Source organism: Oryzias latipes, chromosome 15 (assembly GCF_002234675.1).
Source record: "Oryzias latipes chromosome 15, ASM223467v1".
Classification (NCBI taxonomy): domain Eukaryota; kingdom Metazoa; phylum Chordata; class Actinopteri; order Beloniformes; family Adrianichthyidae; genus Oryzias; species Oryzias latipes.
Window position 1 is genome coordinate 1,661,187 of NC_019873.2, and position 25,647 is coordinate 1,686,833.

Sequence of the window (25,647 nt, forward strand, 5' to 3'; positions counted from 1 at the left end):
TCTTGCTTATTTTGGCCCAATATCATATCCACAAATGTAAATTCTCTGGACGGAAACCTTATTTTATTGTGTTCGTTTCTGAGTTCAATTTGTATATTGATCGTATCTGTAATTCTGAGACGCTAAAAGCAATCAAAATCTTGTCTCATAGTTAAAGATTGAATATTTTGTCGTAAAAAACAAATCCCCTGGTTTATTTCTAATCTTGTTTTATCTTATATGTGTCTTTGATGTTTGTAATTGTTCCCTTATTGCATAACTGAATGTGAAACTCTGTAAAATGAAAAAATGTGCAATAAAGTTTGTCGGGAAAAAACAATGTGTTCCTGATGGGATCTATCTATCTATCTATCTATCTATCTATCTATCTATCTATCTATCTATCTATCTATCTATCTATCTATCTATCTATCTATCTATCTATCTATCTATCTATCTATCTATCTATCTATCTATCTATCTATCTATCTATCTATCTATCAAGTTGCTCAGTTTCCCTCCAGTCCAGCAGGTGGCAGCACTGCAGTGTCAGCAGACAGTGACCGCAGCACGGCTGCTGTCACTCCGGTAGTTCCGGTACATTTGTCCGCACCAGCAGCGGGGAGATGTCGGCCCAGGAGAAGGTTAGACTGCTGCTCAGCCGGCAAAATGGAAAACCGGTCCTTAAGCCGAACCGAGCCCTGGTACTGAAAGACGCCGTGGCGATTCGCAGACCCCGGAAAGGCGGTAAGGGAATAGCAGGCGCAAGACTTTCCCTCGCGAGCCAGCTAGTGATGTTTGTGTTGTTGTGCTTTTCTGTACCGCCGTGAAGTTAGTTTTAGGTTGGATCATGTTCCACAGACATTCAGCGCGGATCTCCAATGGGGTCTCTTAGGGACCATCAACAAATTAACAAGTGCATGAGATGGAGAAGATTTAAGATCACACCCAAGAAGACTTTGCAAAAAGAATTAAATTCCTACTTCATTTCCTCATGTTGTGTCTAAACAATCTTATTTATTTTGCAATGTTTTAATAAGAAAAGCTTTGCAATCATAGATGCTCAATGTTTTATAAGAAAACTGATTTGAAGTAAACATTTGTTTTTTTTTTCAATAGCTTCCAAATCGTGTGAGCTAATGATTCCAAATATATTCAGAATTATGGCTCCGACATACTAGTACACACAAAAATCTAACTTGAATTTTTATATAAAACCTCCAGCAATTAGCATGTGAATTCTGTCCATTTTTTTCAATTGCTCCCAAACCACATGACCCAAAAAGAGGAAACCTATGCCAAAATGTGGTACTGACATCCCTACAGTGGACACAACGCTTTATTTTGCAATCAAAGATGATAATAATTTAATATGGATTTTTATGACACTGACACACATACTCATTCTACAACACCTACATAGTTAGTTCATTAGAAAGTAGTTAGTTGTTACTGTTATTTGTTAATATTGCGCTGTAATTATAAATTGTATTCATTGGCGCCGCGGCCGCCGTGGGGATTTTGTGTTCGTTGGCGGGGGTGGGGGTGGGGGGTTGACCGTCTCCTGCTGCTTCATCACCTCGGTGATCAAAAATCCCACACCGTCACAGCTCTAGTTTATATCTTGTGGGACACCAAAAACAATGGGACTTCTCCAGTACCAATAGCAGAACCGTTGAGGTCAGATCTTACGGAGACTGCGGTCTTGAAGAATGTTGCCCCGGGGTTCGTTCAATACCGGGGCTCGGTACCCATCGCTAGGAAAGGGGCACGGTGGAGAACAATCACCGAAGCGGTCGCTTTGCATATAGCCAAAGACACGGTACCCATATTTACCGTGGATAAGACGGTGTTTATTAATTTAATTAAAACCTTAGAGCCCAGATATGAGCTGTATGTTAATCCTTTAGAAAATGGTGCTACTCTCAAGGTGAATGTTGGTCTCCTTTTAGTCTAGACTACAAAGTGTGACTTAAACACAGCTGGGACTTTGATTCCAAGAGTGTGTTCATTTATTTATTATTCATCCCTCATTATTCATCTAGTTTTTAAAAATAAAACATGGTTTAATACAGCTGGTTTTAACCCTAAGCCTCCACTTAACCAGTTTGTGTAAATAAGAACGAACTCTGAAAGAGTGACAGAACCAGTGTTACAGAACTGGTGTTACTCCAAAAACTTTGGCCTGCCCCAGGGGAGGGGTTAGTCCAGTTCTCTTATACAGGCAGCTGTATAAGAGGCCCTAAGTGTGGAAGCTTTGACCAGCGGCGCCTCCAGAAATTTGTCATGGGGGTGGCCGGTCGGGGGCCACTTTAAATCTTGGGGTAGCACTTAAAAAGCATGAGCTATATTTTTAAAATTCCTTCTACTAAACGTAGTAAAACAACCTTTAGAAAACTATCAGAAAGTGAAATGCCTACTGATATATTTTGATTTATTGTGTTTATATTTAAAGCATAGGTGTGTCTGCTTGGGCTGTTCGGGAGATTTCTATAATGAACAAAAAGTCAAATCAGTTGTTCTGAAATAATAATAATAATACCCTTCCATGGTAATTATTAATTAAATCTGAAGACATTTCTATTCAGACTAATAAACATGAAACAGTTTTATTATTAGGGTAACATAATTCTAACTTCACCAGTTGGTCCAGGAACAGGTGGAGCTCCTGCTTATGCGGAGTTCTGCCTTGCTTCTCTGACCAATGATGCTGACTGTCCCTCCTCTGATGCCGTCTCATCTTTGTCTTCCTCATCATCCTCTGTCATCTGAAGATCTGTCATTCATGCTGCTCTGTCTCATCTTCCTCCTCCTCACTACTCCTCTGTTGCTCCCCTACCATCTCTTTCGCTCCTTCTGCTGTACTTTAGAACTGAGACTGGTTCTTTGGTTTAACCCGCTCTGGAGGCTCTGAGGGTTTGAACGCGGAAGTGAACCCCGAAAGAAAATCCGCCTCATCCAGCGGCTCGTCTTTAGTTTTAGATGTCTGCACACGCAAAGGCAGCAGGGAGGGGAGGGGGTGTGGGATCAGAGCGACTCGCCGCCTGCAGGCTGTGCATTTGGGATGAAATGCACAACTGATGCTACCACAGTTTATTGTGGCTAGTGGGGGGGCTAGTGGGGTGGCCAGGTTCGGCCAGGTGGCTTTGACACCTATAAAAGGCTTCATCTCACCATCACTACCACAAACGTCCAGACCTCTCCAGAGCCGGAGTGGCCCGCTTTTCTGTCTGAGGTGGAAACCATAGACTTCAGTCACAGGACAGACGGGTACGCTCTGGGCTCCTCTCACTATTGTAGCCAATTGTTACATCATCTGGTGTCTTCCTCCCAGAAGAGGGCTAAAGTGTCGTGCAAACACACTCACACAGCCCAGCTGACAAGGGAAATGTTCCGTACAGTGGCCGAGACCTGCCATAGAAGCAAAAAAAAAACAAGTGTGCAAACAAAAAAACCTCTGCAAATAAAAAGAAAAACTACAAATAAAATAAATGCAGGTGCATCCAAATAAAAAAAGGCCCCACAGAATAGAGTATTGAGGATGGTTTTTGTGGTGGAGGATTTTAGCCGTCAGTTGTGTTTTGTTCCAGGCTCTCAGTAAGTGTTGGTTGTTTCTTCTGGGGCAGACTCAGCTCCAGAGTGAGACCATGTGGTGATACATGGAACTAGTAAAAGTACAGAACAAGATCCTCCTGTCGTCAGTGGTCTACTGAGGGTTTCTCTGTGTTAGCCGACGTTTAGCCAATAAAGGTTTATATAGCCTGCTGTTCACTGCAGAAGGGGCTCACATCAACAAACACTCCTTTCATTTAAAATGGCTTCAACATTTGTCCAATCATGACCTGGTGAGGGAGGAGGGCAGCAAAACAAACACTTAAGAAATGTGGTGGACACAATTAAAGACAAAAGTAAGAAATGCCACTAAAAAAACACTTTAAATTGAATTTTCATGTACTTTTCATTTGTTTTCCAAATTGTACTTCAGTTCTTTCTCCTTTCCACATCTTCAAACTCGATAAAATGCTGTTTTATTTGTATGGATTTTGATTGGCACCTGCATTTTTATTTATTTGTAGCGTTTTTTTTTAAACTTGCAGCAGCATATCTTGTTTTTTTGCAGAGTTTATTTTTGTTTGGACACCTAAGGCCTGTTGCACAAAAGTAGGATAAGGGATTAAGCCAGGATATCTTGGTGATCCTGGCTCAATTGATCCCCAATCCGGTTGCACTAAAGCTGGATGGGGGCAGGAGGATATGTTATGGTATAAATTACCATGGAGATTTATTCTGTGGAGCTAGCCTGCTCCAGACCAGGCTAAATTCCAGGATCTATTTAATCTCATCCCTAATATCAGTCAGCAGTCGCCACAAATGGAAACCAATAGTTATTTCGTTGCTCACTATACATTGTTATCACATATAACTAGACCCACTGTCATTATTTAAACGTTTGTGAACATTAATTTCAATAATTCTGGATGAATAATGAGTTTTAGATGATGTTGCTATCATTAGATAATTTACAGTTTCCCATAGACTATAAGGCTATATATAAAATGATAGAATATTAGGGCCACAGAGGGAAAAAAAGACAAGTCATAATATTGTAACCAGTTGTTTTAAAGGAGGATAGTTGTTAAAATGACAGATGTGGGGCATTTGGTGAAATTGTCCTTCAGTATGGTTTCATTAACGAAGACATGCTGATGTGCCAGAAAACGAAGTATCACATTGTCATAACGATCAAAACTGTAAAAAGAATATGTTGCTTTTCTGCAGAAAGAACCAGTCTCATAAATTTATGACTATCCTTTTTTCCTTAGTGGGGCCCTAGTACTCTGTCATACAAAATAATACACATTCCATTAAAATATGAAAACACAATGTGTAACATTATGTTCCTTTATTGAATAAGGACAAAACAAAGCAGGTAAACTACACTCAAAAAACGTTCACTTTGAATGAAAAAATTATGGAAATGATTTCCACATGATTAGACAGCGTTACTTGAACAAAAATGAGTCATATTGGTCCTACTTAATGTACTTAGGTTTAAACTAATAAGTTTAAGTTGATTCAATCTAAATACTGCAGTTGGACTAGGGCTGCACGATATGAGGAAAACTTGCGATATGCGATATTAGTGATCAATATTGCGATAACGATAAATTTGCGGTAAATAAACAAATAGAAAAATAAACAAAAACATCATTCCCATTTCATTGCAACAGTTTAAAAATTATACTCCAAATGACCCTCATCGACATGGGGGACAAACGTCAGGGTGGCTAACCCTGGTCCTCAAGAGCCTCAACCCTGTCTGTTTTCCAATTCTCCCTAGACTGCTCGATAATGATAACCAAAATCAGGTGTGTTCAGTCAATCAGGATGTGAAATCACTTGAGTCAGCCAATCAACAGCAAGCTGGTTAAGGAGAGCTGGAAAACAGGCAGGGTTGAGGCTCTTCAGGACCAGGGTTAACATAATAGGCCTCCATCTGATTGGTCAACAATGGGAAGGCGTCCATCTGATTGGTCAAAGCATAAAGGGATTTATTTGATTCGTTAAATGCTTCAAGCTGCTAGAAGATTGTTTTAACACATTTTGGGTTTGCGATTTATTGCGATATTCGCCATCTTTTGCAATATGCATATTGCAGAGCTGGATATTGCGATAACGATAAATTTGTGGTATATTGTGCAGGCCTAAGTTGGACCCAACTTTAAATTAATATTGTTGCTCACTCTCAAAAGATAAAAGTTGATCCAACTTAATTGAATCACTTCAATTGGTCACACCTCATTAAATTAAGTTTATTCAATTTAAATTTGTATGACTACTTAACACAATTTATGTTGATATAACTTAATTTTTTGCTTTAATTTTATTTATACATCTGACATTGATAATGTTTTCCAAATTTACAACCAATGGGTCTTTTAATTTTCACATCAAAGACATGAATTACGCAGCAAAATTCCACGTCACAAGACAGGAGCTCAAATAACGCGAATTCTGTTTTACATGAACATTTTACCGCACAAGGGGGTTGGTCATCACCTTCTACCAAACTCTAACTCATGGTGCAGAAAAGAAATAACCATAACAGTTTAAATCACTAGTTAAAACAGAGTAAAACAGCTAGACAATAAAACCCATGGACAAAAACTCACACTTAGACCCCAATCTGCCCAGATAGACAAAGAAAATGGTATCCCACAATTCCTTGCGATTACTAATGTATCCAATTTAATGGTATCATGTTGGATCAACATGATTGAAATTAGTAACTTTTAAATGGATTATTTTTATGTACAATCAACATGATTCATTCACGTAAGATTTACAAACATAACATTTTCTGGTTGAAATGACAAATTACATTTTCATAAACTTAATTGGCTGGTAATTTATTTTAAATTCTTTTTGAGTGTGCTTTGTCACTGTGGCGGTGTTGCCTTAATTATATCTTTTACCTCCTCGTATGCCTCCATGAGGATTTGTGCTTCCGACGGGGAAAGGTACGCGGCTCTAGTTGCCATGGTGAATCAGTTTATCTGTGATCTGTGGCGGGGTCTGTTTGAGTGAGCCGTGAGCGCGCACCTATCCAGGATTGGTTACACCTGGCTTAATGAATCCGTGTCTGCTCATCCTGGCTTGGTCTTTGTGCAACCGATTAAGCCTGGACGCACATGTTTTGGCATCATTGAGCTCAGCTCAGTCATTTATCCCGGATGTCTTAATTTTACTTTTGTGCAACAGGCCTCGATTTATTCGCTTCGATTTCGGATTTCTACATGTCAGAAACCAAATCCACACAGAAGTGCATCATGCATGCTTACTTCAGTTCTAAGTAGAAAATTCAAGATCCACCGTTTTCTGAAAAAGTTTGTCCAACCAATCAAAGGAACTGAGCAGACACAGAGCAGACTGTCCACCTTTGTGTCCACAGAGGCCACCTGCATCACTGAGATGTCCGTCCTCATGGCCTGCTGGAAGCAGAATAACTTTGTGGATGCCCTGTGCTCCACTGAGATCAGCAGCTTCTACACTTGTGTGTCCAAAGCTCAGGTATGTTTCTGCTTCTGCGGGTAAGACGGGGCTCTGCCGTCCTGCCTTCATGTCACCTTTAGACGTGACGCTGATCACATACTGATCATCAGCAGGTCAAAGTTCATTTCCATGACGACAGTAAGAAGGAGTTGTCTCTCTTCCTCAGGAAGCGATGAAGAATCAGTCAGAGCAGAGTCTCCATCAAGGACGTCTACCTCCAAAACAAGCCCTCACCCTGCTGAAGAGGTTCCCCAACATTCAATCGGAGATCTAACCTGTCACGTGCTCACCGCCAGGGCGAAAGGACCGAAGGCGGGGCTTCTATGATCGGGTTTAAGGTGTTGAGCCTGGTCAGCTGTTGTATGACTGAGATTTTGTGAATTTGTAATAAATGTATAATAAATTGGTCAGCCAAACTATCGTCTCTCACTGCTTCACTGAGTTACAAGCTTGTCTTGAAGATGACGCCCATCATTCTCCAGCTGTGATGCTCAGATCAGGCTGAAGGCCGTCTGCTAAAGAGATGCTGAATAGTAACTTCAGAGCAGGCGGATGGCGTGCATGCATGTCAACACGGCGGCACAAGCGAACAGCAATACCCCCAGAAAGTAAAGAAAATGCACAGGACACACTAATTTTGAGGCCCCCCCAGAGGAAGTGGTCGGGGAGAGGGAGGTCTGGGCATCTTAGCTTAGACTGCTGCCCCGTGACCTGGTTCTGGTTGAGTGGAAGAAGATGGATGGACGACATGTGATGTCGTTTGGTGAGGCCAACCCAGACGGCGTATGCGCAATGTTTACTGCAGCATGGAAAGTATTCTTTGAGTTTGAGATAACCAGACCACGTTATTTAATGTGGTGACTTGTCTGTTTTTGCAGATTTTTGTTAGATCGCTTCTTCTTGTTGCCACAGTGATACCTGACGGTCAAAGAAATGGGCTCAGAGGAGAAAGTCTGTGATCTCAAGAATCTGCAGACGCACAAATGTGCCCATAAGGAAAACATATGGTTATGTTCATAACTGGATGAAACCAAAAATCACTGAATACTTTATAAACAAAAGGTAAACATTTGAACATGTATGAGATTGTTTTCATGAACAGGACGCACTGTACATGCTCAAATTCAAATTAATTTTATTTATATAGCACCTTTCATGACGAGAGACGGCTCAAGGTGCTGTACATAAAAACAAATGCAATAAAATACATTAAATTAGCCCCGCGCAAAAAATACACAAAGACAAACAACAGTGGAAAATAAAGAAATAAAATACAGAGAAACCAGAATAAAGAGAAACCAGAAGGCGCCGTCTGCCCTGTCCTCCTATTGGCAGGGGTGTCAGCATAGACCCAAACACCCCAGCCGAGGGGGAGAAAACACTCGTAAACAGAAATAAAATAAATATGTGGTAAAATATCATAAAAAGGATACAAGTAAAATTCTAGATTGAACAGATATGTATATGATAAAATGTCATAAAATACGAGAATAAATTTTTTTTTCTAGATTAAGCAAATAAAAGGATAAAATGATTTGATAAAACAACATAAAAAGAATGAAGAATAAATATGTGTGATAAAATATCATAAAATATAAGAGTAAAAAAAAATAGTAGATTAAACAAGTAAAATGCTAAAAGTATGTAATAAAACATAAAAATACATACAATCTAATTAAAAGCTAAGTTAAAAAGGTGTGTCTTTAATTTCTTTTTAAAACCTCCACAGTGGATGAGGCCCTCACATCCTCAGGTAGACTATTCCACAGACGACGCCTGCTTAGTAATGCCTCCTTTATTGCGTTGGCGCTCTCTAGATCAGTGTTTTTCAACCAGTGTGCCGCGGCACACTAGTGTGCCGTGGGAGATTGTCCTCATTAATAATTAACTGATCTAAAAACATTTTCCATCTCCAGGAAATCAGCTCTTTGTTCATCCAAACAGGCCCTGATAAAACACTGAGTAGTTAGGAATATAAAAGATCTTAAAATTACTTTTTCTTTGTGTTTATTTAATTCTATTAAATACATTTTGATAAGAATGACGTTACTGCGGTTTACCTGCAGCTATGACAGTTTGCGGAAAAGTCCCGTCCCTTTAACTGTCTCCACCAATCATTCTTGAAGGCTTAATCACATGTCATCAGTCTGACCAATCAGAAGTGCTTAAAGTCTTCACTTCCTTGTTCTTAATTCTGCTGATAAAGTCGCTCAGTTCTAACAAAAATACCAGCTAAAGCTCTTCTTTAGCGGTGTAGCTTTCCACAGAGTCCGGTGTCAGACCGTGAAACAAGTGAACAATACAATGAAGCTCAGAGACGCGAGTCTTTCTGCAAGTTTTCGGCAGTTTTCACACTACATCTCCCATGATGCATTGGCTTAAAGGGCCAGTGTCCCAGCGCACAATGAGTTGTCCTTGTGAAACGCCTTGAAACCACAACAAACAAACAGTTTCTAAATTTTCTAATTTAACTTTCATTTCATTTCTTAGAAAAAACAGCCGCAACTTCCTGCTTTTCCGGCCACAATTATCACAAAAATGCACGTGAGATTGCGGGGGGGGGGGGGGGCTGTCGATCAATACAGACCATGAATTTCTGTTTTTTTTTTTTTTTTTTTTGGATGCTGGTGTGCCACAGGATTTTTGTCAAGGTTAAATTGTGCCGTGGCTCAAAAAAGGTTGAAAACTGCTCTAGATGACCCTTGAGCTAACTTTGCAACGCATCACCTTTTAAAAACAGGCCTTCATCGTGAGGTTTCAATTGAAAAGAAGGACCAAACAAGTTGCTGCATGAAAAAAATATGCAGCAATAAAACTCATAAATTTGCGAGATTAAAGTGGAAGTGAGCATACAGTACAGCAGCAGAGCAGACCCACTAAACTCAGTTGAACAGGTGAGATGAATGTTTATTGATAACGTTACACATGTTTGGAAGCTCATTTGTTTGATTTACTTTTTATTCATGTGTAGCCAAGTGAGTAGGAATGAAGGTTCATGGCTATGCCGCTAGAGGGCGCATCCTGCATTGTCCATCAGTTCAGCAAGGAGGTGGTGAACTCTGGAAGGAGGGATAAACGGTCAGACCGTTTCTTTTGGTTCAAGACTGTTGAAACCTGACGTGAAGAGCCATTAGCAGACATTAAGAGGGTTAACAGACAGAAAAGGTAAAAGAAGAAGTTATGTTGACTGTAATTGTTGTAAAAAGTATTCAGTTCTAAGATGTTTGATGGAATTAGTATTTTGTCATCCCTGTTACAGTTTGGGCCACAGAGCACCTGCTGTAGTTATTTTTGTGTACTCTATAATTTTTTACTTTTTCACTCTTTTTATTATATTTACACTCTTTCATGATTTTGGAAGATCTGGCTAAAAGAAGAATCCACATGACAGAAGAGATTCACTTTTTTTTTAATGATCCTGATCACCATTTTTTATCTGAAATCCTGAGTTACATTTTTGTTTTGGAATAAAGAACCCAAAGACAGTTCTGTGTCCTGTGCAGGCTTAATTTCACCAGGCAGCAAATGTTTTATTTATTTATGGGTGGTTGGCAGGATCTCTGCAGTCCGTTGATGAAGACGTCGGTGTCCCTGCAGCTGTCCACTTCAATCCTTTCTTCCTCCATGAAAGACCAGATCTCTACGTCTGTGTGACACTTCCGTCTGAGGAGGAGGAGCACTTTTTGGCATTTTCAACGTTCTAATGCTAATATAACAGACTATTTTCATTCATTTGTTATTTTATGTTGAAACGGGACGGTTCCTCTGGAGGAGGGGGCGTATGTAACACTGTTTACTTCCACATTGGTGTTCAGATGACAGGTTCATGACGTAATGAGACAAATGAACTTCAGGGTGTGTGAATAAAAAGGAAAATAAAGTAGTGGTCCTCTACACCCAAACGTGTCTCTGAGCTCCTTATTTTACATATGAAACTCCGCTTTACTGACACCGAACCCTGGAAAGCCGGATCCACTGACAATAATCGGATTTTGAGTCATGAAAAGGTTAAGAATCTATTTGTTTTTTAAACCTATCCGGATATAAAGTTTCACAAAAGGCTCCACATCTTTCATCTTCAAGCTAGGCTCCAATAAACGGACAACTTTGGTGTTTTATCCTTGTTAATCTATGACTTTTTTCTCGTAAATTTACAAGATTTTAAGTTGTAAATTTACGGGAAAAAATCGCGTAAATTTATAACTTAAAGTCGTAATTTAAAAAATCTTTTCTTTTGTAAACTGGCCCTAAAACTCTGTCCTGGACTCGGGGTCCGCTAGGAACCGTTCTTTTTCTTCCTTTTTTCCTTCCCTCCCCTGAGTTTCAAACGTTCACATAAATGCTTGAACAAGCTCATCCTTCCTAATCCAAATGCGGAGTTGTGAACACCCGATTCCCGTGTGTACCTCACAAAAATAGGAGAATTCAAGGGAACATTCCTGCCACCAAGCTACCCCTAAATGGGTCAGGCCACTGGCTGACAGATGTAAAAAAAATCGTTCGGTCGTCGTTGAATTTGAACCCTTTCTCAAAACTTTAGCAGCTGCCACGCGGCGTGTAAACAAGCGACATCTTGTAGACATGTGCCATATGTGGCCACTGCGGGGCAACCTGCCAAGTTTGCTGAAAAACTGGCATTTAGGTCACCCCTCTGTGGCATTTGGCATTTGTGACCATATCTTAAGGCATGATGCATTCAAATGTTGTAAGACATTTAAAATGAATTAGTTGAGCTATTCTCTCTCCCCTTCTATGTCACTACCAAGGTTTTTGTCCTGTAAACCTGTGGTTTTTTTTATCTTCAGCACTCTTCTGCATTTCGCTCTCTGGTCTTTGAGTTCGATAGACAAAATCTCTTCCACGCTAATGAACGGAAAAGCAGACCCCTCCTGCCCAGACACAACCCATGCTGCTGGATACACCAACGAACCATGGGGCAAGAGGAGGCTGGTGGGTTTGATGTGTATCTATTTAGATTCCAGACAATCGGAAGTCTCACAATTGGGATCGGAAGATTGGGGATTTATCGGACAGTCTGGAAGCTGCAAACAGTGAGTGGCGAACTGTTGGAGCTCTGTGGAAGGATACAACGGGCTGCAAAGACCCACAGCGATAAACTCAACAACCAGTCAATGGCACTGGGCCTCACTTGCTTAGTGAGGCAGAGTGCTGGCGACCCTTGAACTTAGGTGGAAATGAGATACAAACTTGGAGAGACTTTCTGCTCAAATTGAAGGAAAACTGGTGTCAATCGCCCACAACTTGGACCATTAAAATTACCTCAAGACTCTGTTAGACCTTCCAAGGACACAGCCATCAGATACAAATTGTTTGATCTGCTGGTGCCCGAAAGAATTTGATCTAATCTGACCCCCCCACAGCTCTGCGCTCTGGCCTTGGCTCTGCATAAACAAATCTGCTTCCTCACTGAATGAAATGTGGTTGGATGTCAGAGTCAACATCTACTGTATCTCGCCTGCTCGGGCCTATCTTGACTTTGGCATACTCACCCATCCCCCTCTGGTGCAAAGTCTGGAGTGGATAGCGCCCCCTATGGCTGCAGCCGCCGAAGCAGTGCACTGGTGGTTCTCCCCCTCCCTCCTAAAAGCACATATCACATGTACCATTCTGATTTGTGCTTTTTCTTGCATAACGGTGTCTCTTTTTTTCTATTATTCATACCCTTTGGGAACAGAATACAGATGTATGTCCTTCTTTTGCCACCGCTGATCCCTCATGTAATTTGCCTCCCCCCTATTTACCCATCCACAAAAACAAAATTTCATTGTACCTGTACTTGCAGTGTTTTGATAACAATATAGGCCTCTGATTCAGATCTGCAACTTCTGAAGCTGACAATTAAGGATTTCACACATTTTCAGCAGAAAATGCTATCTACACTATATTACCAAGAGTCTACTCTCACCCATCCAAATGATCAGTATCAGGTGTCCTAATCTCTTGGCCTGACTACAGGTGTATCAAATCATCACTCAGTCATCCAGACTGTTTTCACAGACATTTGTGAAAGAATGTTCCGCTCTCAGGAGCTCCGTGAATTCCAGCGTGGAACTGTCATTGGACGCCACCTGTACCACAGATCCAGTGGTGAAATGTCCTCTCTCCTAAATCTACAGTCAGCTGTCAGCTCTATCAGAACAACATGGAAGAGTTTGGGAACAACAGCAACTCAGACACCAAGTGGTAGACCACAAACTGATGGAGCGGAGTCAGCGGATGCTGAAGCACAAAGAGGTCACCGACTTTCTACACAGTCAAATGCTCCAAACTTCATGTGACCTTCAGATTAGTCCAAGTCCAGCATGCAGAGAGATTCATGGAATGGGTTTCCATGACCGAGCAGCTGCATCCAAGACACACATCACTGAGTGCAATGCAAAGCGTCTGATGCAGTGGTGGAAAGCACGCCGCCACTGGACTCTAGAGCAGTAGAGACGCCTTCTCTGGAGTGATGGATCTCACTAATAATCTGATGGACGAATCAGGGTTTGGAGGTTGTCAGGACAACGGTACATTTGGGACTGCATTGTGTTGAGTGTGAAATTTGGTGGAGGAGGAATTATGGTGTGGGCCCCTTAGGAACTCTGAATGCTTCAGGACTCTAAAACATTTTAGACTATTCCATGGTCCCAACCTTCTGGGAATATTTTGGAGCGGCCCCCTCCTTCTTCCAGCATGACTGTGCACCAGAGAACAAAGCAAGGTCCATGAAGACATGGAGGACAGAGTCTGGTGTGGATGAACTGGACCGGTCTGCACAGAGTCCTGACCTGAACCCCATAGAACACCTTTGGGATGAATTAGAGGGGAGACAGAGTCAGGCCTTCTCCACCAACATCAGTGTGTGACCTCACCACTTTTGGAAGAAAGGTCACAAATTCCCATAAAAACACTGGTCTACCTTGTGGACAGCCTTCTCAGAAGAGTTAAAGCTCTAATAGCTGCAAAAGGTGGATCCACATCATACTGAACTCTATGGGTTAGGAATGGGACAACACTTCAGTTTTTATGTGAGTCAAGATATGAGCCAATACTTTTGGTAATATTATGCATACTCTTTTTTTCTACTTCTGTTTTTGGATTGAATAAAATGTTCCCAATTTGTGTTAAATAAAGATTTTTGGGAAGCAGGGTGTCCCCGAAAAGATCTGAATTATGGAAATTTGTCAGGAGTGCGACCTACTTTAACCTGAAACCAAGATGGAGACACCTCTCTAGCAGAACAAATGCCAGAAATCTGACAAGCAAGAATCTGAAGTCTCCATTGTCTTCATTGTGGAGAGACTAAAAGTACTCAGACCAGTTCTAAAACAGGATTTCAGGTCATGAGAGCTCTGCTTTGGCTCGTCATGGGATCAGTCACACAAATAGAGTTAGAGGCAACACTTGAGATGCAAATGAATCTACAAAAACATGCAGACAAGGCTCTGACTCTGAGGTCCTCTTGCCCCGCCCATCTGTGGAAGGTGAACCCTGTGGTGGGGCGTAGACTGAACAGGACTTTCAGCTGCTAGTCCTTTCGAGCACAGAGAGGATGGAGCTGCAGTTGCTGCTGGTTGTGTTGGTTTTGCTGCCGTCCTGCGGTGGACATTTTCTGGAGCACTGCCATGGGCAGCCCTGTCCTGACTACTACGTCCTGGAGGCCAACGAGGTAAGCTTCCTCCACACAAGTTCCCTGGGGGGTTTAGGGAGCATCTCAGTACATCTCTGCCTCTGTGTGCAGGACTTTGAGGTGCGACAGTACCCCCCCACTGACTGGATCTCCACAATAGTGGAAGGCCCAGATTTATCTGCCTTTATGGCTGCAAGGTCCAGGCTGGTGGATTTTTGTGGGAAGCTTCCAGGGAGCGGTGAGCTGCTTTTTAGCTTTTTTATTTAATGAACTCATCTGAAGCTTTCAGTTTGCTCCTGAACACTAGGCTTTCTGGATTTCTGTGTTATCTCCTCAAGGTTTCTTCTGTTCTAGATCAGGTATGTCAGGACACCTGGCCTGCCATCTTCACCATTTCTGAGATGACAGACGGGCAGAAAGTGACCTTGTCCTGGTTTATTCCTCCTGGAACAAATATTGAGATGTCGGACTCGTCTGTCACGGTAGAGCACAGACCCCCAGCTATCGTCTTTGCAAGGTAAGTTCACAGAACCCTGAAGAAAACCAAAACGTGAGAGGCTATACATGCCACATAAGTGACCACCCTGTTTTCAGCTCCTTCAGTGGTTTTCCGGCTGTTGGAAATTCCCAGGAACATATGGACGTCCTCCGGAAATCTCTAACCAAAGCTGGGAAAATCTTCAATCCACATAAGTACATCGGAGCAAGTTATGATGGTTTTTTAGCTCTGAGTCACTACAACGAGGTGTGGATGTTTGCTGTCTGACGGAAACATCTTCTGATTAAGAGTTCGCTTTCATTTTCTTTCAACCTTCAGAGTCATTCCTAAAAAGGCTCAAAGCCGAAAATCAAGAAACCGCAGCCTTTGCCTCTGTTTTTATCTGTTTCCCGTCTTGAAGCTGCTCTGACATGATTGCGTAGCTCTGCAGGAACGGCTTTATGGAGGATCTTTGAGTGTGTATTAACAACATAAAACTCAAAAATGAAACTAAAATGTCATAAACAGGAATGTTCAGGTCAAAAGATAAAAAAGGGTACAAGTGAAGAATGATTAGAGGAATGTCACGCTAAGATATATATCAAGGAATGCAGCACAACCAGACAGTCAGAGTCAGAGCGAGAACATCAATTCTGAGAAGAGAACTTATGTTTAGACAACAAAAAGACAGAGCCACAGTGTTGATGAAGTCATTGGTCCGTGCACGCTCGTCTTCCTACTGCTTGTCCTTCATATGAAAACTGAAGGGAAAAGGCAAGAAAAGGTTCACTCTCCTCACCAAAGCAGCAGAGCAGAAACTTGATCAGAGTTTGTGTTTGCTGATGAAAAACAAGATTTATTCTTGAGAATTCAGTTCGATGATGAAACCATCTTTCAAAGCACTGTCAGATTTTATTCCGGTAAAAACTCTGATGATGTGTTCGCCTAAAGTCACTCACTGTAAAATGACAAAACATTCTTCTTTTTTTACTCTTTAATAAATTTTCAATGCTGTTCAAAACATATCTGCGTGTTCTTTCTTTCAGATCTACTTGTAATAAGCAGCTTTCTTTTCTTTGTCTTAGCCTCAGTTTGGCTACTGCCAGCATGTGGTCAGGAGGAGCTGTAAAAAACAGATGTGCATATTGTGTTTATAAAATGAAAGCGTTTTTGTCAAATACCGCTATCTCCATGCAGATTTTTTTAGAAGAATACTCAGAAATACATGAACATGAACACTGCTTTGGGGTTTCTTTCCGTGAGGAATAAACATTATAACAGACTTAAAAGCTCAAAACATTGATTTTGCATGGTATAGGCCACGTGTTAAACTCAAGGCCAGCGGGCCAAATGTGGCCCTCCATGTCATTTCACGTGGCCCGCGAGAGCATAAAGGTTTTCCTTTCTCAGAATAAAAAATATAAATTTGTGTGTATTTATTCATATCTAGGGGGAATTGGACTTGAAATATCAGATTGGGCAACTAAACATTAGGACTTAAACACTGTCCATGTAACCTAACCTGACAGAATCAAACGTGAAAGGATTTATGCTAGAGTAACAAGCAAACATGTGTTTTCTATGCAACTATAATTGTCACTTTAAAAAGTTATAATAAATAAAAAATGAGTTATTTAACATTAAGGAGTAGTTACATTAATTTTTCATTACATTTAGTTACATGTATAAGTTACATCTGGCCCTTTGAGGACAACCACTATGCTGATGTGGCCCTCAGTGAAAATGAGTTGGACACCCCTGGGTATAGGCCCTTTAAGGAAATTGTTACTGATAATGTAATATTTACTCTGTCTTGATATCTATATCATGCAATAAAAAAGTACATTTTAAAATACAACAGATGAAAATCAATTGTTCTTTCTAATCAAAGAGACGGCTTCATAAAAGAATGTTTCTGACCTGTGTGTGTGTGTGTGTGTGTGTGTGTGTGTGTGTGTGTGGGTGTGTGTGAGTGAGAGAGAGAGACAATGTTTGTGTGTGTGTGGGTGTGTGTATTGACTGTATCAGAGAATTGGACAGAGTGAGTCCGACGTCACCCATAGAAAACAACTTACTTCCAGCTCCAACCCAAAGTCAATTCAGTCGCCATTTTTCCACGATATGGACGCCACCACTTAGAGCCAGATGTCATCATTAGCAGTGATGAGCCAACGTTTCTACTCTCGCCACTCAATAGTGAGCTTGTTGGAAGGCCACACCCATCACTGCAACACAGCAGTGATGGTTCACAGTTGATTGGAGTCCAGATTTCTATGGCAACCACTCTCGCCGATCAGAAGTGAGCTTGTTGGAATCTGTTGGAATCTGAAAAACCTGTTAATCAAGAGTGCTGAATGTTGGATGTCGGGGCCCGCAGGTGGCGCCACATGCTTGTACTGAGGCATCTGATTGGACAGTTTATAACTTGATTAACTGGCGATAAAATATAAATATCATGAAAAATAAAGAGGATTATCAAGAACATGTTTTAAAAAAAGGTATCAGGTCCAGAATGGTTCTTCTGAACAATAGAATGACTGAGTAACAGTCTATGGGAGTTTGGCTTCTTGGAGCCACTTCCTGTTTGGAACGCCAGGGGGGAGGGATCACTTAGTCCAGTTCTCATATTTAGTCAGTGATGCATCACCAATAAGTTCCAGAATAGAATTGATACAATTCTAGATTTTTTTAATCCACTGGATTCAATTTTATTCCATTTGGAATTTATATGGTTTACACATTTAGACATATTTGTACAGAGATACATGAATAATCTATATATAAGATATTCATATTAATCTGGTACAGTTCACATACTGTCAGATGTCAGATGAGATTGTTAATACAGTGTTACAAGGTTTCTCAAACAGAAAAGCTCCAACAAAAATGTCCAGATCATTAATATTGTAAAGGCTCTAAACTTTCTCATGTTGCAAAATTCTTTCTCTCCTGGAGGACGTTTCATTGTGGCCACTGGGTGGAGCTCATGCTTAGCATTAAACTTTATTCCAGAAGATTTAAGCAGAAAACTGTGCTTCAGACCACAAATGGTTACTTTAAAAAACATTTTTCTTAAAAGAGTTTGAAAAATTGTGCCAATAAAGCTGTTCATTTATTCAGGTCGACAGCATTAGCATTAGCCGTCCTATGGGAAATTCCATTATACGTTAGCATCAAGCTAGCAGACTTTGGCTTTAGGTCACTGGAAAAGGAAAGACATAAAAGATCAATCTCTACTTTTATGGATCAGTTATTGGTTTAATAAACTTGGATCGATTTAGATCGATGTTATCAAGCCAGCCCTAAACTATTTACGCTAAGGTCAGACTGAGTCTCAGTTCTCTTGATTCCTTTAGATGTCAGGCATGTAGATTTTCTTCTGAAAGAACCTACGTTTGATCAGAGAACCTTCAGGAGAACCTCAAACCTTTATCTCCATTGAGTTTCCGTTTGTCTTTGTCCATGCTGGCAAGACAGAGGACCTGAGTGAACTGAGGTGCCTCAGACAGATGGTCAGACCCTCCATCACTCCTGTTTTAGTCACACGGGGGGGGGGGGGTCACTTTCTCATCATGACATCTTCCTGAGAATCAGAATCTGTCATGAAGGAAGTGTGTTCTTGTGAGGACATGGAGGTCGTGGGTGTAATATGGGATGTGATTGGCTGTAGCTGCTCTGCTGCCTATGACGACCCAATCCACGCCGCCATCACGTCATAAGGGGAGGGGGGGGGGGTCTGCAGAGTAATCTTGGTTCTATTTTTAGTAAAAGGCTCTCAGTCTTCTGTCATGAACAGACCCGGGGGTCTCTGGACTCACGTGCGTGTGTGTTTGTGAGGGAGGGCGCACTAACACCCCCCCCCCCCTCTTCGCGCGTGCTCATGTTCTGTCTTCTGTTCATAGATTTGCTGTTTTTGTCAGGTTATTGTTGAGCCATTAAATAATCTCCACATTATTTAGATTTATTGTACTTTTATGAAAAAATAAACCTGTTTACATCAGTGTCAGCTGTTCCTCCAGCTGTTCCTCCAGATGTTTTGGTGAATCCTATGACTGATCATCTAACGCTCTTTTTAGTCGCCTTTTTCTTTTCATTTGAGTAAATCTTTCAGTCTGAACTTTTCCCTTTGATCTTTGCGGTTTTATCCGTCATGTTATGTAATGTCCCGCCGGATGTGAAGTTACGCTCAGCACAGTGAGTTTGGCGCACGCGGCTCCTCACAGCTGCGTGCGCGCGTGGACAGCCCTCCCCGCTGCTGCATCCGTTCCTCCGTTCTCCCGCGGAGAGGAGCGCCATGGCCCCCGATCAGGCTGCAGGGATGCCGGAGCCGCTCGCAGGAGGACAGACGCTGGTCCGGCGGAGGAGCGGGGCTCGGCGGAGGAGGCGGAAAGAGATGCTTGCCGTCCGCGTGTGCCTCGCGGGGGTCGTGCTGGGGCTCGCCGCTGGGCTTCGCTCGGTGTCTCACGGAGCAGGTGGGGCACTTTGAACGTTTTTGATCCGGGCTCCGTTAGAGAACGCGGCGTGCACCTGAAGTCTGCGCAGACAGGGGTAGCTGCGCAGACGCAGGCAGATGTGGGTTCGGACGTCTCTGTGAGAGCTCATGGATCTCTGTCAGGTCAGCAGGTATTCAGATGACTTACCGCACAGGGGAAGCAGAACCATCAGACTTCAGGGCTCCATGGACGAACAGATGCATGCAGCTGCACGTGCAGCCCTGCAGAGACGGATCTGGTGTCAACCTGTGGCTCTGTTTCTGTCCTTTCTGAACCAGTCATGTGTGAGAGCCTTTTAAGCAGCAAGGGTGGGGGCCAGATGTTTGTGATCTTGGGGAGCAGAGAACAGTTCAGTCATTCTTATCCCCTCATGAGAGGCTCAGCCTCCTGGTTGACAGCTGTCCCATCAGAGCAGGGACACCGGCGTGTCATCTGCAAACCCAGAGGTCCTGTGTTCAGAACAGAAATGCCCCCACTGTATCCATGACTTTGGGGTGACTCGGAAAAAGCCGGTCCATATCATAATTTTTCCACCATCATGTCAGAGGGGGATGTTTCACCCTAAGTCTGTGTCAGCAGACATCAGCACAGCTTTGTTCTGGTCTCAGAGTTCTGTGAACCTCAGCTGTTCCTCACTGTTGGGCTTCTTCACCAATGGGAAAGGGACACAAAGGAGAGCCTGCCCACCCCCCAACCGTCAGCAATAGTTGTGTGTGTGTGTGTGGGGGGGGGGGGGGCAGTGTGATCTCACCCATAGAAAATGGTTCAATTCTGGCTCCAACCAAATGAAATCAATTCAGTCGCCATTGTTGAGCGAGATGTTGCGAGTTAGCCGTGATTGGTCCAAGTTGATCAGAGTCCAGATATCTGATAAAGAAAACAATATTATGAAGAGTAAAGAGGATTATCAAGAACATGTTTAAAAAGATGTATCAGATCCAGAATGATTATTTTGACCAACAGAATGACTGAGTAACAGCTGTTTATTTCTATATAGAGAAGACTGGGGGTGGGGGTGGGGGTTGTTACTCAGTCCAGTTCTCCAAGCATTCATGGTTAATGTCCTGCCTCCCTAAATCACAGCCGGAAATACACTACAGTTGCTGGACCTTTCTATGAGGGGTGGGGTTGCGCCTAAGCCCCCCCCCCTTGTTTTCGAAACAGCAGAGGAGCCAAAGAGCCTGCGGAGCCCACCCCCTAATCCTGCTGCATGGGCGCCCCCCCTGTTCTGCAGGTTTACTAGTGTGTTTGCAGATCAGTTGTCTAACATCTGAGGGGTTTTCACCAACTGGACCCTGAGCTGCTCAAATCCCGTCCTGTCGCCTCGCCGCGTGAAACCCTCTGAGGCGAGTTTGGTTTTCTTTTTTTCAGCACAAAGTGACAGATCTGATGTTCATCTTTTTATTTGATGTAAAGCAGCAGCACAAAGTGAAGCAACACCTTGGCTGACTGAACCTTGCTGCTTACGTTAAACTGAGGACATCTGAAAACACACACCTTATCTGTGGGAGGAGCCACAGAGAAGGCGGTGCAAGAGCATCACAGGTCCAACATGATGCACAGCCAGAGGCAGCAGCTGGAGCTGAAGGAAGGAAGCCTCGATTCAAACTGTACAACGGAGTATTGAGCGTGTGTGTGTGTGGGTGTGTGTGTGTGTGGGTGTGCACATGTACATCAGCAGCTCCTTTTCCTAAAGTAGGTTAAATGTCGTCTGCTTCTGGGTTGAGCAGCAGAAATCTGAAGTCAAAGCTGGATTTTTTTGTGTTTGTTGTTGTTTTACTGCTCCTCATCTTCCTCCACAGTAATCTTCACCCCCCCCCCAGGCTTGCAGCGCTGCATGTAATTCAGCTGCATTTGGGTCAGCCTCCATCATCAGTGCAGCAGTCGCTTTCTTTCCTCTTGTTCTTCTGTGAGGCCCTACAGTTCTAGCATGTCTCTGTTCTAAGGCGCTCTCCTCTTCAGCACAGAAAGCCTGGAGCTGGTTTCTCACCGTCATGCTTCCTTCAGCTTTTGTGACCTTTTCAGATATTTTGATATAATATAGATTGTAAACATAGATTTGAGAGATTTCTTATCCTGACACAAAGTGCTAGCTCCTCCTGCAGCTCTCCTCACATCCTCCTGGCACTTTTCACGCAGAGTTCTCCTCTAAGCTCCTCTAAATATGGAGCAGAACTGTCATAGCCCTCAGTAAATGTGAGATTGATGAGCTGACAAAGACTCGATAAAGCTCTCCTTGACCCTCTGCATTCATGAGTCCATCTCTGGACCTGAGGAGGGCCTGGCCTCCATGTCTCCTCTGAGGATCTAACAGAACCAGGTTTCACTAAAGACAACCAAGATCCAGTTTGGTGCTCTGGTGATGAGAAGCAAAGATATGAAACGATTGAAACAGTAAAACTACATTGTGATCATGTGAACAACCTGCCTCTTAGTCTTTAAACCGTTTTAGACACATGATGTCTAAGGTTCCTTTGATGCTGTGGGATCCAGACCTTTTATTTGATTCAGATTTTCATAAACAGAAACACAAATAAACTCTGATGATTTTTTTTAAAAGGTTCTGCTGTCTCAGTCAGCGCTTCTCTCTCTGACACTCATCTCAGACTTCCTGCAGTACAACACTATAGACAAAGTACCATACTGAAGACAGAGTACCACACTGCAGACAAAATACCACGCTGAAGACAAAGTACCACACTGAAGACAGAGTACCATACTGAAGACAGAGTACCACACTGAAGACAAAGTACCACACTGAAGACAAAGTACCACACTGAAGACAAAGTACCATACTGAAAACAGAGTACCACATTGAAGACAAAGTACCACACTGAAGACAGAGTACCTCACTGAAGACAAAATACCAAACTAAATACAAAGTACCACACTAAAGACAGAATACCTCACTGAAGACAAAGTACCATACTGAAAACAAAGTACCACACTAAAGACAAAGTACCATACTGGGGACAAAGTACCACACTGAAGACAAAGTACCATACTAAAGAAAAAGTACCACATTAAAGACAGAGTACCACACTGAAGACAAAATACCACACTTAAGACAAAGTACCACACTGAAGACAAAGTACCACACTGAAGACAAAGTACCATACTGAAGACAGAGTACCACACTGAAGACAAAGTACCACACTGAAGACAAAGTACCACACTGAAGACAAAGTACCATACTGAAGACAGAGTACCACACTGAAGACAAAGTACCACACTGAAGACAAAATACCAAACTAAATACAAAGTACCACACTAAAGACATAATACCTCACTGAAGACAGAGTACCACACTGAAGACAAAGTACCATACTGGGGACAAAGTACCACACTGAAGACAAAGTACCATACTAAAGAAAAAGTACCACATTAAAGACAGAGTACCACACTGAAGACAAAATACCACACTGAAGACAAAGTACCACACTGGAGACAAAGTACCACACTGAAGACAAAGTACCACACTGAAGACAAAATACCACACTAAATACAAAGTACCACACTAAAGACAGAATACCTCACTGAAGACAAAGAACCACACTGAAGACAAAGTACCATACTGAAGACAAAGTACCACACTGAAGACAAAGTACCATACTGGGGACAAAGTACCACACTGAAGACAAAGTACCATACTAAAGAAAAAGTACCACACTGAAGACAGAGTACCACACTGAAGACAAAGTACCACACTGAAGACAGAGTACCACACTAAAGACAAAGTACCACACTAAAGACAAAGTACCATACTAAAGACAAAGTATCACACTGAAGACAAAGTACCACACTAAAGACAAAGTCCCACACTGAAGACGAAGTACCACATTGAAGACAGAGTACCACACTGAAGACAAAGTACCACACTAAAGACAAAGTACCATACTGAAGACAAAGTACCATACTGAAGACAAAATACGACACTGAAGACAAAGTACCATACTGAAGACAAAGTACCATACTGGGGACAAAGTACCACACTGAAGAAAAAGTACCAAACTGAAGAAAAAGTACCACACTGAAGACAGAGTACCATACTGAAGACAAAGTACCACACTAAAGACAAAGTACCATACTGGGGACAAAGTACCACACTGAAGACAAAATACCACACTAAATACAAAGTACCACACTAAAGACAGAGTACCACACTGAAGACAGAGTACCACACTGAAGACAGAGTACCACACTAAAGACAAAGTACCACACTAAAGACAAAGTACCATACTAAAGACAAAGTACCACACTGAAGACAAAGTACCACACTAAAGACAAAGTCCCACACTGAAGACGAAGTACCACATTGAAGACAGAGTACCACACTGAAGACAAAATACCACACTAAATACAAAGTACCATACTAAAGACAGAATACCTCAGTGAAGACAAAGTACCACACTGAAGATAAAGTACCATACTGAAGACAAAGTACAACACTAAAGACAAAGTACCATACTGGGGACAAAGTACCACACTGAAGACAAAGTAACATACTAAAGAAAAAGTACCACACTGAAGACAGAGTTCCACACTAAAGACAGAGTACCACACTGAAGACAAAGTACCATACTAAAGACAAAGTACCACACTGAAGACAGAGTACCACACTGAAGACAAAGTACCACACTAAAGACAAAGTCCCACACTGAAGACGAAGTACCACATTGAAGACAGAGTACCACACTGAAGACAAAGTACCACACTAAAGACAAAGTACCATACTGAAGACAAAGTACCATACTGAAGACAGAGTACAAACGGAAAACAGAATTTGATTTATTGCTGAAAAGAACAAATTTGAGTCATATCTCCAGGTTTGATTTGTTTTGTGATGCAGCAAATTCATATTTTGAATTTGTGTAATTTTAACAGGATATATTTTTGGAGAGCTAAATCTTTTAGTATATTAAAAATTTAAGGTTATCTTTTATTTAAAATGACAGAGTACAGAAAGATTTATTTTTTTGTTGTTGTAACGTTTACTTTATTTAGAAATTTTCATAGTATTTTTTATGGAGAGAAAATATAAGTTATTTAAAGTTTAAGTGGATTCATTCTGAAAATCAAATTTTCGGTCTATTTTTTATCCATAATTATGTTTTAAAAAGTTACGTTTTAAAAGTTTAGTTTTGTTCAATAAAGGTTTATCCTGTTCCGCTCAGGACCTTTAGCATGTTTTAGATTTTGGCCCCTGAGCAATCGGGATAGACACCCCTGTTCTATATTCATCATGTCCCTGCTTCTGTTTTCATTTGAGATGTTCTGAGCACAGACTTTTAGGAGCCTGTTAACTTGCAGACTAGAAGAGAGGACGTTGGGGTGGGGGATTCAGAAGACTGACCCAGATGATGCAGGGAGGGGTCAGATCATTACACAGGGCTGCAACTGGCACAAACCTCAGAAAACCTCAAATCTTCAATCATGAAAACTGTGGAAGAAATGAAGAAAAGTTTTCCTCTGAGCTCTAACTGAAAGCAGCTTACCCCCCCCCCCCCCCATGTCTGTCTGGATCTCAGGAAAGCGTCTTCCCAGTTCGTTGGGTGTGGAGGAAGCAAAGTGGGAGAGCCGACATCTTCTACAGGAAGATGTGAAGTCTGAGCTTTTCTCAGAGCCAGAGAAAAACTGCACTGAACCAGGTGAGTTCGCCTCATCCTTAAGCCCCGCCCTCTGACCTTGCTGTGTTACTTCTCTCCCAAACCTGAGCAGGATGAGAGCTTCAGAAGTGCTGTGGTAAAGGTACACTCAAACAGGGAACAGTGTCCTTCATCAGTGTCCTCCTCGTGTTCGGAGGCTTTTTGAAAAATGCTTGACAGAGGAAAGCTGGTGATGTTGCTTTCACTTGTCAGGCAGATGAAAACATTTGGGTAGGTTGTTGCACTCACTGTAAGGAAGAAATACCAAGAGCTACGTTTTTTGTTTTTTCGGGGGGGGGGGGGGGGGGGGGGGGGTTACAGGAGACTTGGATTGGGAACTGAGACCTAACTGAACAAATGAATTAA

At 42.1% G+C, this 25,647-nt stretch overlaps 3 protein-coding genes across 3 annotated transcripts in view; all 3 read left to right on the forward strand.

The window, feature by feature from the left end:
- Positions 1-546: 546 nt before the first annotated feature.
- Positions 547-7,449, forward strand: chchd1 (coiled-coil-helix-coiled-coil-helix domain containing 1). The gene is made up of 3 exons (XM_023963608.1): positions 547-726; positions 6,932-7,050; positions 7,199-7,449. The coding sequence occupies exons 1-3, from the start codon at positions 606-608 to the stop codon at positions 7,304-7,306; spliced, it is 348 nt and encodes a 115-aa protein (XP_023819376.1). The 5' UTR covers positions 547-605; the 3' UTR covers positions 7,307-7,449.
- Positions 7,450-14,550: 7,101 nt separating this feature from the next.
- On the forward strand, positions 14,551-16,168 carry LOC101163059 (heme-binding protein 2). Its single transcript, XM_004085991.4, has 4 exons — positions 14,551-14,704; positions 14,777-14,903; positions 15,020-15,182; positions 15,260-16,168. Exons 1-4 carry the CDS (start codon positions 14,588-14,590, stop codon positions 15,429-15,431), a joined length of 579 nt encoding a protein of 192 aa, XP_004086039.1. The 5' UTR covers positions 14,551-14,587; the 3' UTR covers positions 15,432-16,168.
- A 2,861-nt stretch (positions 16,169-19,029) lies between these two features.
- Positions 19,030-25,647, forward strand: part of LOC101174615 (sodium/potassium/calcium exchanger 3) — a 30,725-nt gene continuing 24,107 nt past the window's right edge. Inside the window, exons 1-2 of the mRNA XM_023963091.1 lie at positions 19,030-19,615; positions 25,165-25,284. Of these exons, the coding sequence (XP_023818859.1) occupies positions 19,438-19,615; positions 25,165-25,284 (298 nt within the window). The 5' untranslated portion in view covers positions 19,030-19,437. The remainder of the gene's footprint in view (positions 19,616-25,164; positions 25,285-25,647) is intronic.

Bases quoted from the DNA above. Each gene is read 5' to 3' on its own strand.
- chchd1 (XM_023963608.1), top strand. From the start codon at position 606: ATGTCGGCCCAGGAGAAGGTTAGACTGCTGCTCAGCCGGCAAAATGGA. The intron at 727-6,931 runs GTAAGGGAATAG...TTGTGTCCACAG, and splicing joins TCGCAGACCCCGGAAAGGCG to AGGCCACCTGCATCACTGAG. The intron at 7,051-7,198 runs GTATGTTTCTGC...TCTCTTCCTCAG, and splicing joins CTTGTGTGTCCAAAGCTCAG to GAAGCGATGAAGAATCAGTC.
- LOC101163059 (XM_004085991.4), top strand. From the start codon at position 14,588: ATGGAGCTGCAGTTGCTGCTGGTTGTGTTGGTTTTGCTGCCGTCCTGC. The intron at 14,705-14,776 runs GTAAGCTTCCTC...CTCTGTGTGCAG, and splicing joins ACGTCCTGGAGGCCAACGAG to GACTTTGAGGTGCGACAGTA. The intron at 14,904-15,019 runs GTGAGCTGCTTT...CTTCTGTTCTAG, and splicing joins TGGGAAGCTTCCAGGGAGCG to ATCAGGTATGTCAGGACACC.